The 17,300-nt window shown below is 45.5% G+C and overlaps 1 protein-coding gene across 3 annotated transcripts in view; it reads right to left on the bottom strand.

Annotated features, from left to right (window-relative positions):
• The window catches only part of ACER1 (alkaline ceramidase 1), a 56,893-nt gene that overhangs the window by 25,426 nt on the left and 14,167 nt on the right, over nt 1-17,300 (bottom strand). Inside the window, exon 1 of one of the 3 annotated variants that reach the window (XM_061422471.1) lies at nt 1,083-1,266. The exons of 1 other annotated variant lie outside the window; for it this stretch is intronic. In XM_061422471.1, the coding sequence (XP_061278455.1) occupies nt 1,083-1,175 (93 nt within the window). In that variant the 5' untranslated portion in view covers nt 1,176-1,266. Of the gene's footprint in view, nt 1-1,082; nt 1,267-17,300 lie in introns of those variants that run through there. One more of the 3 variants, XM_061422473.1, reaches the window with a different exon arrangement.

Genomic DNA, 17,300 nt, shown 5'->3' with positions numbered 1-17,300 from the left:
CCCTGAATGCCTGTTTCATCACCTGGAAAATGGGATTAACTAACTCCATATACTACGCATGCATGTTAATTTGCTTCAGTCGTGTCCAACTCTTTGCAACCCCATGGACTATAGCCCATCGATCTTCTGTCCATGGGATTTTTCAGGCAAAAATACTGGAGTGGGTTGCCATGCCCTCCTCTGGGGGATGTTTATATGTGGTGCCTAATTCCCAGGGAAGATTAAATGGGGTTTTTCAGGCAAAATATTTAGGACGATGCCTGGCACACAGTAAGTGCTCAATAAAGGCCATTATGTGCAAGATTGCATGTTCATCATTTATTGAGCATGTATTGTGTGCAGGGCACAGAGTAAAGGATGTTTCCTCATTACCCACCATCCTGGGAACTCCAGGAAATGTCCCCAGCAGCCCGCACAGGACAGCATAGCTGCACGTGTCTTTGCTCACGCACATCTTTCAAGCTTCAGTTAAATGCCACTGCCATTGACACATCCATTGACACAGGATTTTTGAGCTCTTTTCCTGTGCCCCCATAGCAAGGGCTGGGGAAAGGATGACCAGTCATCCTGTTATACCTGAAACTGAAGGGTCTCCTGACACAAGACTTATGGTGCTGAAACCAAGACTGTCCCAGTAAACCGAGATGATTTAATCACCCTGGGCTGAGAGTATAGCTGAGAATAAAGTAGACATAACCACCTACTCCAGGAAGTCCTCCCTGATCCACCCCTCCACCACTGGCTCAGAAGCCACCTCTTGGCTTCTCTGAAGCTGCCTTTGCACCTCCCTTTACAGCAGCATCACCCTGGCTTATGAATGCCTGGAGTAGCCTCTGTATCCTCCATTCCAGGAGGGCAGAGAGGACTCTTTTTCAGGTCACTATTGCGAGGCTCATGCCAAACAGAGACAGTCTAGTGAATGAAACCCAGCAAGGCAAGCCTTGCCTAACAGATGAGCAAACCGAGGCCCAGAGAGGCGGGCCACTGGAGCAGGATTTCCCAGCAAGGAGGTGGAAGAGCTGGGGCTTGAACCCCTGTTAGCTGAGACTCTGTCCTGCCAGCCCTCCCACCCAGCCCCTCACCGTGTTGTAGAATTCGGCCACCAGCTGTGAGTACTGGAAGTTGGGCTCACACCAGTCCACCTCGGAGCTCTGGTAAGCGAAGACGCTAGGCATCTCGACACCTCACCTGCCGCCCGCTGGCTGTGTCTGGCAGAGAGCAGCATCTGAGCCTACAGAGGGACAGGCCCAGCCAAGGCAGGGAGAGGATGGCGGAGTGCCCTGCGGCAGGCAGGTCGAGAGGAGGAAAAACCTGCTGGACGGCTCCCTGGTTGCACCAGGGACAGCCTGCCTGTGAGGTGGTGGCAGCTGCCCTGGGCATAAGCAGAGGGGCTGGCACCATCCAGGGAGGGCAAGGGAGAGTGGGAAAGGGGGCCTCCCTTCCCTGCTCCCTAGGAGTGGGAGTTAGGGAGACTGTTCCTTGGAACAGTAATTTTAAATACTGGTGATGTTAGATCACCATCCTCACTTTACAGATGGGCAAAGTGAGGCAGAGGGCAGTCCTTTGCATAGAGCATGCAAGGTGAGGACACCAAGATGTGCACATAAGCAGGCTCCTGACTCCAAGCTTCTACCCAGATGCTGCCTTTAAGCTACATATCACAGCCTCCCAAATCCAGGCCAAGAGCTGCACATCTGCCCCCACGGACTCTACTCAGCTCCCTCAGGGGCCTTTGGTGATATGACCTCCTTTGAGGGTCCCAGTCTTCCTGTCTGGGCTATGGGAGACTGGGCTGGATTGAAACCATTTCTCTTGGGCAGACAAGACCGCAGATACCTGGAGGGTCTGAGTTTCCAATGAATGGGAGGGGACTGTGGAGTTCCAGGCCTGGGGTTCCCAGTCCTGACTTTCCAGGGCTGTGGAAACCTCTGGTTTGAGAGTCAGACAGACTTGAGTTTGAATTCTGAGTTCCTCCCATTCCTAAGCTGTGTGACCATGGGCAAGTGAATTCACTTCTTTGAGCCTCAGTTTTCTCACCTGTGAGATGAGAAATAATAGTACTTCCCTCTTAGGGATTCTGTGAAGATTTAATAAGCTGATACAGCATTTCCTTAAGGAGAACATTTTTTGGTGAGGTGGACCTGCATTCACTTAGCTGTGTGGCGAGAAATCTATTTACTCTTTTCAATTCTCAATAGTTACAAAAGAGGGGCTCAGTTGATGCTAATATATGTTTATGCCTCAACATTTAATCCCTTTGTTTGATAAACACAAAGTACTGTTTGCCTGCCTTCAGCAGGCAACAGTATCCAGCTAGACCATCTAGACATTATTTACTTTATTTTAAAGTAAGTTTGTCTTCTAGCTGCTCATAGCCACTTTCCATTCATGGCAGAGTTCTTACAAAGTTTCTTTTTAAAAATAAACTTACTGAAGCCTTATCATTCTTGCGGTAGTTACAAAAATCTATACAGGTGAAAAAAACCTGCATAGACAGATATGATAGACACATAGACATGAATAATGACAAACTGTTGACATCTGAATAAGGCCTACAAATCACACTGACATAAGTTACTTGGTTTTGAAATTGTAACATTATATAATATGTAACCCAGGTAAGAGAAATTGGAGAAATATGATAGAAGGATACAGATCTGTCTGTACACTTTTTGCAACTTCTTGTGAGTGTACAATTATTCCAATATAAAGAGTTTTTTAAGTAACTGGTTTGGGGTTTTCATTGGTGGATGAATAGCTCAACAAAATGTGGTCCACCCAAGCAAAGGGATATTATTCAATGTTAAAAAAGAAGAAGATTCTGACACCTGCTACAATATGGATGAACTCTGAGGATATGATGCTCATCGAGAGAAGCCTGTCACAAAAGGACAAATACTGCCTGATCCTACTCACAGGAGGTCCCTAGAGGACCTCAAACCATAGAGACAGGAAGTGGGGGCCAGGGGCTGGGGGTGGGGTGGGGAGTGGGTATTTAATGAGCACAGAGTTTCAGTTTGGGAAGATAAAGTCCTGGAGATGAATGGTGGGGATGGTTGCCCAACATGTGAAGCTACCTGATGCCACTGAGCCTAGGCTCAAAAACGGTTAAGACAGGGACTTTCCTCATGGTCCAGGGGTTAAGAGTCTGCACTCCCAATACAGAGAGCACAGTTTCCATCCCAGGTTGGGGAACTAAGATCCTGCATGCTGCAAGGTGTGGCTAAAAAAAAATTAAGATGGTACATTCCATGTTATGTATTCAGTTCAGTTCAGTTCAGTCGCTCAGTTGTGTCCGACTCTTTTCGGCCCCATGAATCGCAGCACGCCAGGCCTCCCTGTCCATCACCAACTCCCGGAGTTCACTCAAACTCACGTCCATTGAGTCAGTGATGTCATCCAGCCATCTCATCCTCTGTCATCCCCTTCTCCTCCTGCCCCAATCCCTCCCAGCATCAGAGTCTTTTCCAATGAGTCAACCCTTCGCATGAGGTGGCCAAAGTATTGGAGTTTCAGCTTTAGCATCATCCCTTCCAAAGAACACCCAGGACTGATCTCTTTCAGAATGGACTGGTTGGATCTCCTTGCAGTCCAAGGGCCTCTCAAGAGTCTTCTCCAACACCACAGTTCAGAAGCATCAATTCTTCGGCGCTCAGCCTTCTTCACAGTCCAACTCTCACATCCATACATGACCACTGGAAAAACCATAGCCTTGACTAGACAGACCTTTGCTGGCAAAGTAATGTCTCTGCTTTTGAATATACTGTCTAGGTTGGTCATAACTTTTCTTCCAAGGAGTAAGTGTCTTTTAATCCCAATTTTAAAGTAATTGATCTAGGTTTTTAAAGGGATGTTATTTGACAAAATACCTTAAGTAAATAAGAGTTTAGGGAGGGGGTGGATATAGGAAAATCTTGAGGGTCGTCTGTAAAGTCAGAAACTTGGGAACTATTGAGTTGTGTATGTATGCTTATGGTTCAGCCCAGAGCTGGCACTGAACTAAAAGAGGCTATTATACCACCATCACCACAACCACCATCACCATCATCACCTGTTTTTGCTGTTCAATCACTCAGTCGTGTCCGACTCCCTGCAACCCCATGGACTGAAGCATGCCAGACTTCCCTGTCCTTCACTATCTTCCAGAGTTTGCTCAAATTCATGTCCATTGAGTCAGTGACACCATCCAACCATCTCATCCTCTGTCGTCCCCTTCTCCTCCCGCCTTCAATCTTTCCCAGCATCAGGGTCTTTTCCAATGAGTCAGCTCTTTGCACCAGGTGGCCAAAGGATTGGAGCTTCAGCTTCAACATCAGTCCTTCCAGTGAATATTCAGGGTTGATTTCCTTTAGGATTTCCTGGTTTGATCCCCTTGCTTTCCAAAGGACTTTCAAGAGGCCTCTCCAGCACCACAGTTCAAAAGCATCAATTCTTTGGCACTCAGCCTTCTTTATGGTCCAACTCTCACATCCATACATGACTACTGGAAAAAACACAGTTTTGACCATATGGCCCTTTGTCAGCAAAGTGACATCTCTGCTTTTTAATATGCTGTCTAGGTTTGTCATAGTTTTTCATCCAAGGAGCAAGCATCTTTTAATTTCATGGCTGCAGTCACCATCCACAGTGATTTTGGAGCCCAAGAAAATAAAATCTGTCACTGTTTCCACTTTTTCCCTATCTATTTGCCACGAAGTAATGGGACCAGATACCATAATCTTAGTTTTAAATGCTGAATTTTAAGCCAGCTTTTTCAATCCCCTCTTTCACCTTCATCAAGAGGCTCTTTAGGGACGTCCCTGGTGGTCCAGTGGTTAAGACTCCATTCTCTTAACGTAGGGGGCCCAGGTTCAATCTCTGGTCAGGGAACTATATCCCAAGTGCTGCAACCAAGGGCTTCCCTGGTAGCTCAGATGGTAAAGAATCCCACTGCAATGTGGGAGACCTGGATTCGATCCCTGGGTTGAGAAGATCCTCTGGAGAAGGGACCGTCTACCCACTCCAGTATTCTTGTCTGGACAATTCCAGGGACAGAGAAGCTTGTCAGGCTATAGTCTATGGGGTCGCAAAGAGTCAGACACAACTGAACGACTTTCACACTCACACTTCACATAAGCAAAGACCCAGCATGGCCAAATAAATTTTAAAAGGTAAAAAAAAAAAAAAAAGAGGCTCTTTAGTTTCTCTTCACTTTCTGTCATTAGAGTGGCATCATCTACATATCGGAGGTTGTTGATATTTCTTCCAGCTTGTGAGTGATCTAGCCCAGCATTCCACATGATGTACTCTGCATATAAGTTAAACAGGGTGACAATATGCAGCCTTGCTGTCCTCCTTTCCCAATTTTGAACCAGTCAGTTGCTTCATGCAAGGTTCTAACTGTTGCTTCTTGTCCTGCATACAGGTTTCTCAGGAGATAGATAAGGTGGTCTGATAGTCCCGTCTCTTTAGGAATTTTCCACACATCACCATTAGCACCACTACCATCACCATTTCCATCATCACCATCATCGACAAGATGTCAAAGACTTCCATGTTCACACTCTGCCAGGAACACCACCACCTTCAAAATCCTCTGAAGGGATGGAAAAGATGTCACATTTAGAGGTGACAAAAGTTTCCAGAGCCTGGATTCAAAGCTTGGCTTGGCTGTCTACCAGATCAGCAACAACCAAACTGTAGCCATAGCCCACCACCGTCGCCATCACCCCAGCCTCCCCAAGCCCAGTTGGAAGCAGATAGCCTCCCGCGTCCCTCCCTAGTCAAATCTGGGCCAGGCATAGTTGTCAGGATCTGGTTCTCCTGAATCTTGGTCAAGGTTTAACAGCCAGAAGGCAGGTGATGAGAGGTGCCTACGCACAGACCAGCGTGGGGTTGGGAAAATTGCCTCCACACACAGACTGGGGCAACAGGATGGTGAGACAGCTGTGTGGGTGCTGCAGGGTGGTGCTCGCCTTCTGCCAGATGGCAGGTGTGTGAAGTGCCAGAGCCTGGGTGGAGAGGTGACAGGTCTCCGTGGGCATGCAATGAATTAGCACAAACAGCAGCTTGAGACAATACACCTTTACTATTCTACGGTGCTAGAGAGGAGGAATTCAAAAGGAGTCTTATGGGGCGAAAATCCAACTGTGGGCAGAGCTGTCTCCTTCCAGAGGCTCCACGGGAGAGTCCAAACTCTAGATTTTCCTAGTTTCTAGGGGCGACCTGCCGGAGAAGGCAATGGCATCCCACTCCAGTACTCTTGCCTGGAAAATCCCATGGACAGAGGAGCCTGGAAGGCTGCAGTCTATGGGGTCACTGAGGGTCAGACATGACTGAGCAACTTCACTTTCACTTTTCACTTTCATGCATTGGAGAAGGAAATGGCAACCCACTCCAGTGTTCTTGCCTGGAGAATCCCAAGGATGGGGGAGCCTGGTGGGCTGCCATCTATGGGGTCGCACAGAGTTGGACACGACTGAAGTGACTTGGCAGCTTAGCAGCAGCAGGGACCACCTGCATCCCTGGTTCATGGCCCCTTCTTCCATCTTCAAAGCACATCATCCCCTCTTTGGAGGTCATCATTTTACTCCATCTTACCCCCTTTTCTCAGATTTGGAATTTCTTATAAAGACTCTTGTGAAGACTGGATCCACTATGTAACACAATCTTCTCTCAATTCAATCCTTGAATTAAGGATCTTTAATTCAATGACACCTTTGCCATGGAAGGGCTTCCTTGGTGGCTCAGAAGGTGAAGAATCTGCCTGCAATGCAGGAGACCCAGGTTCAATCCCAGGGATGGGAAGATTCCTTGGAGGAGGGCATGGCAACACACTCTAGTACTCTTGCCTGGATAATCCCATGGACAGAGGAGGCTGGCGGGCTACAATCCATGGGGTTACAAAAGAGTCAGACAGGACTGAGTGACTAACACTAACACTTTGCCATGGAAAGTAACATATTGCCAAGTTTAAGTAACAAGGATGTGGACACTTGGAGGGAATTAATCATCTACTTGGACTTCCCAGGTGGCTCAGGGGTAAAGAATCCACCTGCACTGCAGGAGACTCAGGTTCCATCTCTGGGTTGAAAAGAAGCCCCGGAGAAAGAAATGGCAACCCACTCCCGTACTCTTACCTGGGAAATCCCACAGACAGAGGACCCTACAGTCATACAGGTGGGTGACAGGCCATGGGGTCACAAAAGAGCCAGACAGGGTTGAGCAACTAAATGACAACAAGTCATCTACTCACCACAGAGGGATCTCAGGATTGGGGGCCTGGGGCTGAACTAAACTGGGGTTGAGATGGATGTGAGGATGGAATTGGGGGTGAGAATGGATAGAGGGTGGGGAACTGGCCTGGGGATAACTATGGAGTGAGGCTGGAGGCCCAGTTGGGATTGAGATGAGGCTAAAGGCAGTGCTGGAGACGGAAGGCACTGGGAATGGACATACAGGTGAGGACAGGAACAGTGTTGGGGTGAGTTTGATGACAATGTTGAGACAGGTTTGGGGATGAGGGTGGACTTGAGATCATAGGAGGGGTCGGAATGGGGACCTCATTCATCCCTCATTCACCATCATAGGGACCTCATGAAGCTGTGGATGGGACTCTGTCCATGACGACATTGGCATCCCACCTCAGGTCAGCTGCTGTGGGGCTTGTAAGGGTGGGAGGTAGACGCCAGTGGGGTGTCCATCAAGAAGGCTGACGATGAGCCGTGACCCTTCCCCATCTCTGCTCACCCAGGCAAAGGTCTGATGTATGTTACAGAAAAACACAAGTGGCCAAGAGAAAATGAAACTGGCCGATAAGCTTACAGTCCAGAGTTAACTGTTAGGGCATTTTTACCTGAAACAATCATTCATATTATTTATTTTCAACAAAGATGTTGGTGCTATTGTATGTTTGTTTCTAATTTCTTCACTTAAAATGCCATTAACAGCCTGTGATATTTTGAAGCCTTCTTCACTATAATTATTTTATTTTTACTTTTTAAAATTATTTATTTATTTGGCTGTGCTGGGTTTTACCTGTGGCATGTGGGATACAGCTCCCTGATCAGGGATTGAACCCAGGCCCCCTGCATTGGGAGCTCAGAGTCTCAGCCACTGGACCCGCAGGGAAGTCCGTAGTTTTACTTTTAACCATGGGAAAACACACAGAACATAAAACTTGCCATCTTGACCATTTTCAGGTGCAGAGTTCAGTGGCATTAAGCACATTTATATTGTTGGACAACCATCCCCACCATCCATCTCCAGGGGAAGGTTGGGAGGAAGGATAAACTAGGAGGCCAGGATTAACAGATACACATTACTACATAGAAAATAAACAAGGTCCTGCTCTATAGCACAAGGAACTCTACTCAATATTTTGTAGTATTTTGAATTTTTTCAGATTCTTTATATACATATATATCTGAGTCGTTGTGCTATACATCTAAAATTAACAAAACATTTTAAATCAACTATACTTCAGTTTTTGAAAAACAGCTGGATTGAAGTATAATTGAATATGATAAACTGCACGCATTTAAAATACATAACTGGGTATTGTCTTGACGTATGTATACACATTTGTGAAACCAACACCGTCACTCAGATAATTAACATGTCTATCTTAGTGTAAGCTTTTTTTGCTGTTGTTTTGATGTCCTTTTTAACAATTAGTTTCTTTTTAAAAATATGGCACATACAAGGCTTGACCAAGAGCTCACAATGAGGAAAACTGAAATCAGTGCAGTTTATTTTATTTTTCTGATTTCCACCACTGACTTTATTTAATTAAAACTAAGTTTCAGGTGTCCATTTTCTGAACAAGGAAGTTACTTTGTTTCATATTTTAAACAATAGCTGTACCCATGTATTTTTATTGTGTGTTTTTAAAAAACTTTTTATTTTGTATTGTGGGACTTTGCTGGTGGCTCAGACGGTAAAGCGTCTGTCTACGATGTGGGAGACCTGGGTTCGATCCCTGGGTTGGGAAGATCCCTTGGAGAAGGAAATGGCAATCCACTCCAGTACTATTGCCTGGAAAATCCCATGGACAGAGGAGCCTGGTAGGCTACAGTCCATGGGGTCGCAAAGAGCTGGACACGACTGAGTGACTTCACGTTCACGTTCCCGTTCACAGCTGATTAACAATGTTGTGACAGTTTTAGATAAACAGCAAAGGGACTCAGCCATATGTATACATGTATCCATTCTCCCCCCAGACTCCTCTCCCATCCAGGCTGCCATATAACATTGAGCAGAGTTCCCTGTGCTATACAGCAAGTCCTCGTTGGTTATCCATTTTAAATATTAGCAGTGTGTACACGTCCATCCCAAACTCCCTAACTATCCCTTCGCACCGTCCTTCCCCCACCACCCCTGCAACCATAAGTTCGTTCTCTATCAGTCTGTTTATGTTTTGAAAGTAAGTTTCATTTGTATCATTTCTTTTTAGATTCCACATACAAGGGATGTCATGTGATATTTCTCCTTCTCTGTCTGACTTACTTCACTCAATATGACAATCTCTAAGTCCGTCCATGTTGCTACAAATGGCATTATTTCATTCTTTTTCATGGCGGAGTAATATTCCACTGTATGTGCCACATCTTCTTTATGTATTCATCTATAGATGGGCATTTAGGTTGCTTCCATGCCCTGGCTACTGTAAACAGTGCTGCAATGAACATTGCAGTGCGTGTATCTTTCAAAGTATGGTTTTCTCCAGGTATATGACCAGGAGTGGGAATGTGGCAGCTCTATTTTTAGTTTTTTGAGGAGCACCATACTGTTCTCCACAGTGGCTGCACCTATTTACATTCCCACCAACAGTGCAGGAGGTTGCCCTTTTCTCTATAGCCTCTCTGGCATTTACTGTTTGTGAACTTTATGATAGCCATTCCGGTTGGTGTGAGGTGATATTGTAGTTTTGACTTGCATTTCTCTAATAACTAGTGGAAATCGGTGCATTTTAAATTGCTAAGACAGATTTTAACAGTACAGATTTTTAAAAGAAAAGCCACTTCTTATTAAAAATTTAAAAATAGAAGAAAATACGGGGAATCTTCCACCCAGATATACTCTCAGCATTATTAGCATTTTGACCTTTAACTTCCCTTTCTGGAGGGGTGTGTGTGTGTGTGGGTGTGTGTGTGTGTGTCTGTGTGTCTGTGTATACGTGCATATACACCAGTATAAGGTTTTAGAGTTGTTTTCTTTCTTTCTTTCTTTTTGGCTGTGCTGGGTCTTCGCCGCCGCATGGGCTTTCTCTAGTTGCGGCAAGAGGGCGCTACACTCCAGGTGTGGGGCACAGGCTTCCCATCGTGGTGGCTTCTCTTGTTGGGCTCAGTACTTGTGGCACACAGACTTAGCTGTCCCATGGCTTGTGGAATCTTCCCAGACCAGCAGGCATCGAACCCCTGCAGTGGCAGGTGGATTTTTTTTTTAATTATGAAAGTACAATAACACATTTAAGGAGACTTAGAAAATACAGAACAAGGTCACATACTGTTCCACTATATCTTATAATTTTTTTAAGTAGATAAATTAAGACTTCTGGTTGGAGTTCCAATATCAAACACTCAAAAATGAATAGACTGAATATACAGAGAAGTAGAAAGATATAGTATCAGCAGGTAGATTCTTAACTACAGGACCACCAGGGAAGTCCTAGAGTTGCTGTCTACTTGCTTACTTTTCTGGCTTTCTATTTAGGGGTGCAATGTACAATTGCCTCCTGAAATAAATGTATGGGATCATGTTTTTGAAAAGTGAGTTTAATTTAAAGATGATGCTTAAGTAAATCATGGTTACAGGCACAGAAGGGCAAAAATTTTAAATCTGAAAATACGCAAGGCTCTGAAAGACATGATTGGGCAATTGATGAACTTTAAAATTGTTGTTGCTCACTCTGTCATGTCCAAATCTTTGCAACCCCATGGACTGTCATTCACTGTCTCCTGGCGTTTGCTCAAACTCATGTCCATTGAGTCAGTGATGCCATCCAACCATTTCATCCTCTGTCACCCTCTTCTCCTTCTGACCTCAATCTTTCCCAGATTTCCCAGGTCTTTGAATATGGACTGTTTATTAGACAATAATATTAAATAGATAGAAATTTTCGGAATTCGATAAATGAATCACGGTTACCTAAGAGAGTATCCTGGGCTTCCTAGGTGAAACTAGTGGTAAAGAACCCGCATGCCAATGCAGGAGACATAAGAGATGTGGGTTCAATCCCTGGGTCAGGAAGGGAAGAAGGCACAACAACCCACTTAGTACTCTTGCCTGGAGAATTCCCATGGACAAAGGAGCCTGACAGGCTGCAGTCCATGAGGTCACACAGAGTCAGACACTGGCAGGCAATATGACAAAATATTAGTGATTGGTAAATTTGGGTAAACGATAGATGGCAGTTCATGGGATTTGTCTTGCAACTTTTCTGTTACAATAGAAATGTTTCAACATGAAAAGTATTTTAAGTTGACAAATTAGGGGCATTCCTTGGTAGTCCAGTGGTTAGGACTCCGCTCTTCCACTGCTGAAGCCCAGGGTTCAATCCCACAAGCCTCAGGGCAACTGAGTCATCGTACCAGAACTAGAGAGTTCATACACCACACCGAAAGATTCCAAATGTCAATGAAGATCCCAGGGACCATAACCAAGACCCATCAAAAGAAACTGGCCATCAGATCTGGCCATTTGAAAGTCACTGGTGACCTCACCCATTTGTGTCTCAGTGGAGTTGTGGGGGGAAAGTCTGGTTAGAGCGGGTTCAAGAGACACTAAAAAGGGAAGGAGTGAAAATATTGCCACCTGCTGCATCAACATGGATGAAACTAGAGATGATCAAAGACAAACAGCCTACCATATCATTTATATGTGGAATCTGAAAAAAAAAAGATACATAGTTAACTTATTTACAAAACAAAAACAGACTTACCGACATAGAAAAAAACTATGGGAAAGCAGGGGTGGGGCGGGCGGCTGGGAGAGGGATACGTTAGGAGGTAGGGATTAACAGATCAACTCTGGTACATCCACACAACGGAATATTATTCAGCCTTGAAAGGAACGAATGAATCAATGAATATACACAACGACACCAGTCACTCTCAAAAACACTACATTAATGAAAGAAACCAGTCACAAAAGACTGCTTATTATATGGTTCCATCTACATGACATTCTAATAAAGGGAAATCTAATCCTGAGTGACAGAAAATTGGATAAATGGTCATTTGTAGATGAGGATAGGACGGGGTTACTGCAAAGGGACCCAGGGCAATCTTTCTTGGGTGATGGAAAGGTTCTCCGTGTTGACTGGGGAAGTGGAGACACTGTGGGTTTGTCAAAACTCATCAAACTATATGCTTAAAGTGTGCTCAGTAGTGTCTGATTCTCTGCAACTCCACGGACTATAGCTGGCCAGGCTCCTCCATCCATGGGATTTTTTCCCAGGCAAGATACTGGACCATGTTGCCATTTCCTATTCCAGGGGATCTTTCCAACCCAGGGATCTAACCCATGTCTCTTGCATCTCCTGCATTGGCAGGCGGATTCTTTACCACTAAGCCACCTGGGGCCTCCCTGATAGCTCAGCGGTAAAGAATCCGCCTGAGATGCAGGAGACTCAGGAGACACTGGTTTGAGCCCTGGGTGGTGAAAATCCCCTGGAGGAGGAAGTGGCAATGTGCTCCAGTGTTCTTGCCTGGAAAAAAATCCCATGGACAGAGGAGCCTGAGCCTGGTGGGCTACAGTTCATGGGGTCTCAAAAAGTCAGAGATGACTAAGCCCAAAGCCTTAAAATGGATACATTTTATGAATTGGACATTACATGTCAATAGAGTTGATATTAAACCAAGCTGAACAAGGAAGAAAGAAGATAAAAGAAAATAGGGGTGTACATTGTTGTGGTCTTTGGGTGATGGAGTCCTGGGTTCATAGCAGAAATGGGTCAGGTGGGACTTCCCTGGTGGTCCAATGGCCACTCCCACACTCCCAATGCAGGGGGTCTGAGTTTGATCCCTGGTCAGGGAACTAGATCCCACACACCACAACTAAGAGTTCACATGCCACAGCTAACAGATCCTGCACAGCACAACTAAGACCCCGCACAGCCAAATAAATACATATTTTTTTAATGGGTCAGGGTATAGTGGGCTTAGCTGATGGTTCCACTGGTAGTCTGAGGCATTCACGCTGTGATTTTCCAGGACAGCTTACCAGGAACATACGGAGAAGACAGTCTCCTCTCTCTCCACTTAAAAACAGTGTTTTGCTTTCACTGTATTTTTTTAAATTCAGTTTCCATCTATTTCTGGTATGTCATTCCATTTTTCCATGTATGGCAGTCATTTAAAGTTTCTATTTTAAACTAAATGTATATTTGAATGTCTTAAATGAGGGGATTTACAGTAAAATTATTCATGATTGTATAGCTGGCACACATTTGCATGACTAAAGTTTAGAAAACCTCATGGTTTCCCACCACTTTTTGTTGTGCTCTTTTCATGAAGGCAATGGCACCCTACTCCAGCACTCCTGCCTGGAAAATCCCATGGATGGAGGAGCCTGGTAGGCTGCAGTCCATGGGGTCGCTATGAGTTGGACACGACTGAGCAACTTCACTTTCACTTTTCACTTTCCTGCATTGGAGAAGGAAATGGCAACCCACTCTAGTGTTCTTGCCTGGAGAATCCCAGGGACGGGGAAGCCTGGTCGGCTGCCGTCTATGGGGTCGCACAGAGTCGGACACGACTGAAGTGACTTAACAGCAGCAGTTTCATGAATATTGAAATTTACAGGCTTGGTCTACCAGATGGATTGCATTTCTTGAGGGTTTGTGTGTGTGTGTGTGTGCGTGCATGTGTGTATGTGTGTGCATGCATGTATGTGTGTGTGTGTGTGTGTATAGGCAGTGAAGTAACAGAGAGACTTTTATGAAGTATCAATACCTAATTACTTGCCTCCAGAAGAAGATTCTCCCCATTTGTCAGGTGAGGAGAATGCACTTACGAAACTTTCAGATCCTCATCCAAGGTCTCAGGAAATAAGTAGTAGGGTAGAGACTGAACCCAGGACTCTCTCCCCTACCCTACCACCCCTTAACTGTTAATAATTACCACTGAACAATGACTGGAGACTTCCCTGGTGGTCCAATGTTTAGACTCCACACTTCCAATGCAGAGTGCACGAGTTCAATCCCTGTTTGGGGAACTAAGACCCCACATGTCACAGGCCAAAAATAATAATAATAACTGAATACTTTCCAGTTTAAAAATTGAAGCCATCTAGAAAAACTTAATTTGAAAAGATACATGTGCCTCAATGTTCACAGCAGCACTATTTACAATAGCCAAAACATGGAAGCAACTTAAGTGCCCATAACGAATGGATAAAGAAGATGCGGTATATATATATAATGGAATAGTACTTAGCTGTAAAAAATAATGAAATAATCCCATGTGTAGCAACATGGATGGATTACATCTAATTCCCATGGATGGAATTAGAGATTATTATACTAAATGATGGTGAAGGCAATGGCACCCCACTCCAGTATTCTTGCCTGGAAAATCCCATGGATGGAGGAGCCTGCGGGCTGCAGTCCATGGGGTCACTAAGAGTCGGACACAACTGAGCAACTTCACTTTCACTTTTCACTTTCATGCATTGGAGAGGGAAATGGCAACCCACTCCAGTGTTCTTGCCTGGAGAATCCCAGGGACAGGGGAGCCTGGTGGGCTGCCGTCTATGGGGTCACACAGAGTTGGACACGACTGAAGCAACTTAGCAGCAGCATACTAAGTGAAGTAAGCCAAACAGATAAAGACAAGTACCATAAAACATCACTTACATGTGGAATCTAAAAAAAAAAAAAAAAAACGATAAAAATGAACTTATTTACAAAACGATAAAAATGAACTTATTTACAAAACAGAAATAGACTCACAGAAATAGAAAACAGCACAGGCATATGGGGTCTTAGTTTCCCAACCAGGGATCAAACCCATGCCCTCTGCAGTAGAAGCTCAAAGTCCTGACTACTGGAATTTTCATATACTCCAAAAGCTTTTAAAATTACACCATGGGGGGCTTCCCTGGTGGTCCAGTGGTTAAGAGTCTGCCTGCCAGTGCTGGAAACACACCAGTTCAATCCCTGGTCTGGGAAGATCCCACATGCTGCAGAGCAACCAAGCCTGTGCACCACAACTACTGAAGCCTGGACTCTAGAACCTGTGTTCTGCAACAAGAGAAGCCACCTCAATGAGAAGCCTGCCTGGCCCAACTAGAAAGTAGCCCCCACTCAATGCGACTAGAGAAAGCCCATATGCAGCACCAAAGACCCAGCACAGCCAAAAATAAATAAATGAAATATTTTTTAAAAATTGCACCATGGGACTCTTTCCATGTCAATAAAAGTGAATACACAGAGACTTCCCTGGTGGTTCAGTGGTTAAGACTCAGCTCCCACTGCAGGGGGCCCAGGTTCGATTCCTGGTTGGAGAACTAGGATCCCACCTGCTATGCAGCAAGGCCAAATAGGGGGATAAAAAAAAGTGAATGCACAATATCTTTGTCATTGCTGACAACCCATTTAAATGCCCCTCCCCCACTCAATTGCAGGAGACCTGGAATCAATCCCTGGAATGGGAAGATCCCCTGGAGAAGGAATGACAACCCACTCCAATATCCTTGCCTGGAGAATTCCATGGGCAGAGGAGCCTGGTGGGCTACAGTTCATGAGATCGCAAAAAGTCAGACATGACTGAATGACTAACATTCCCCTCCACCCCACCCCACCCCTACAATCCCCCTACCCCAGCTCAATGGCTCCCCAAAGCATCTGATGCTTCTGAAACTGATGGCTGATCTCAACAGCCTGCCCACCTGCCACGTTTGTTCTTCTCCTGGACCATTCTCTTCCTTGGGCCTGTGACTGACCCCATCCTGGTCCTGGGTCCCTCCTCTCACTTCAACCCATTGTTCCTGGGACAGGGTGGGGAGGGGAGAGCTCACCCTCCCCCATGCTGCCTGAGTGCCAGAATTACAGAACCATCCGCTGCCTGGAAGTCTCCACTCTGGTATCCACAGGCTGTCCTAGCTCCCCAGATCCCAACCCAGTGGTTCTGAGCAGCGGCCATTGCACAATGTCTAGAGACCTTCTCGGTGGACGTAACTGGGAGGATGCTACTGACACCTAGTGAATGGAGGCTAGGTGTGCAGGATGAACCCCCACAACAAAGAACTTCAGGCTGGCGGTTCCCAACATTTTTGGAAACCAGGGACTGGTTTCATGGAAGACAATTTTCCCGTGGATTGGGTTGGGGGTGGGGATAGAGGGAGAGCGGGGAGGGCTGATTTCAGAATGACTCAAGGGCATTACATTTATTGTGCACTTTATTTCTAATCTAATGCTTCCACTGATCTGACAGGAGGTACCAGTCTGTGCCCGGAGGTTGGGGACCCCTGTGTTGTGTGCTCAGTCACTCAGTCATGTCCCACTCTTTGTGACGCTATGGACTGTAGCCCATCAGGCTCCTCGTCCAGGGGATCCTCCTGACCCGGGGATCAAACCTCTGTCTCTTACATCTGCCCTAATCTTACCCCAAACCGACATCCCCATCTCAGTAAAAATCACCTCCATGCCCCCACTGACTCCAGCAAGGCAGGTTTGAAGCTTCCCTTCCCCTCCCTCACCAAATTCAATCCACTCCTGAATTAATCAGGTAATACTAGATGCTGCAACAAACAACCCAAAATGTTTAATGACTCAGATATGATGGAAGCTTGTTTGTTCATTTTTTAATTTCTTTTTTTGGGGGGTATGATTTTTTAAATGTATTTTTAATTGGAGGATAATTCCTTTACAATTTTTTTGTTGATTTATTCAGGAAATTTGTTGCTTAGCCATATAAAATCCAAAATGTAAGAAGAAAGGAAAAAAATCCAAAATGTATGTTCCTGGGACTTCTCCATTGGTCCCGTGGCTAAGACTCCAAACTCCCAAAGCAGGAAGCCCGGATTCAATCCCTGCTTGGGGAACTAGCTCCTGCATATCGCAACTAAAAGTTCACATGCCACAACTAAAGATCCCATGTGCTGCAAAAAAAAAAAAAAGAGAGAGAGAGATCCTGTGTGCAGCCTAATAAATAACTTTTTTAAAGTGTGCCCCTGACTGGCAGGTGGTTCCCCTCCCAGGCTCCTCCTAGGGTCCCACCTTGTTCATCAGGCCACTGCACACAGCTTCGAGAGCTGATGGAAGTCGAAAGAGCGGGGTGAAGTCATGCCTATTTCCCTAACTCCTGGATTTGTAAGGG

Source organism: Bos javanicus, chromosome 7, assembly GCF_032452875.1.
Source record: "Bos javanicus breed banteng chromosome 7, ARS-OSU_banteng_1.0, whole genome shotgun sequence".
Classification (NCBI taxonomy): Eukaryota; Metazoa; Chordata; class Mammalia; order Artiodactyla; family Bovidae; genus Bos; species Bos javanicus.
Note: the sequence above shows the minus strand (reverse complement) of the source record. Positions and strands in the feature narration are given on the sequence as shown.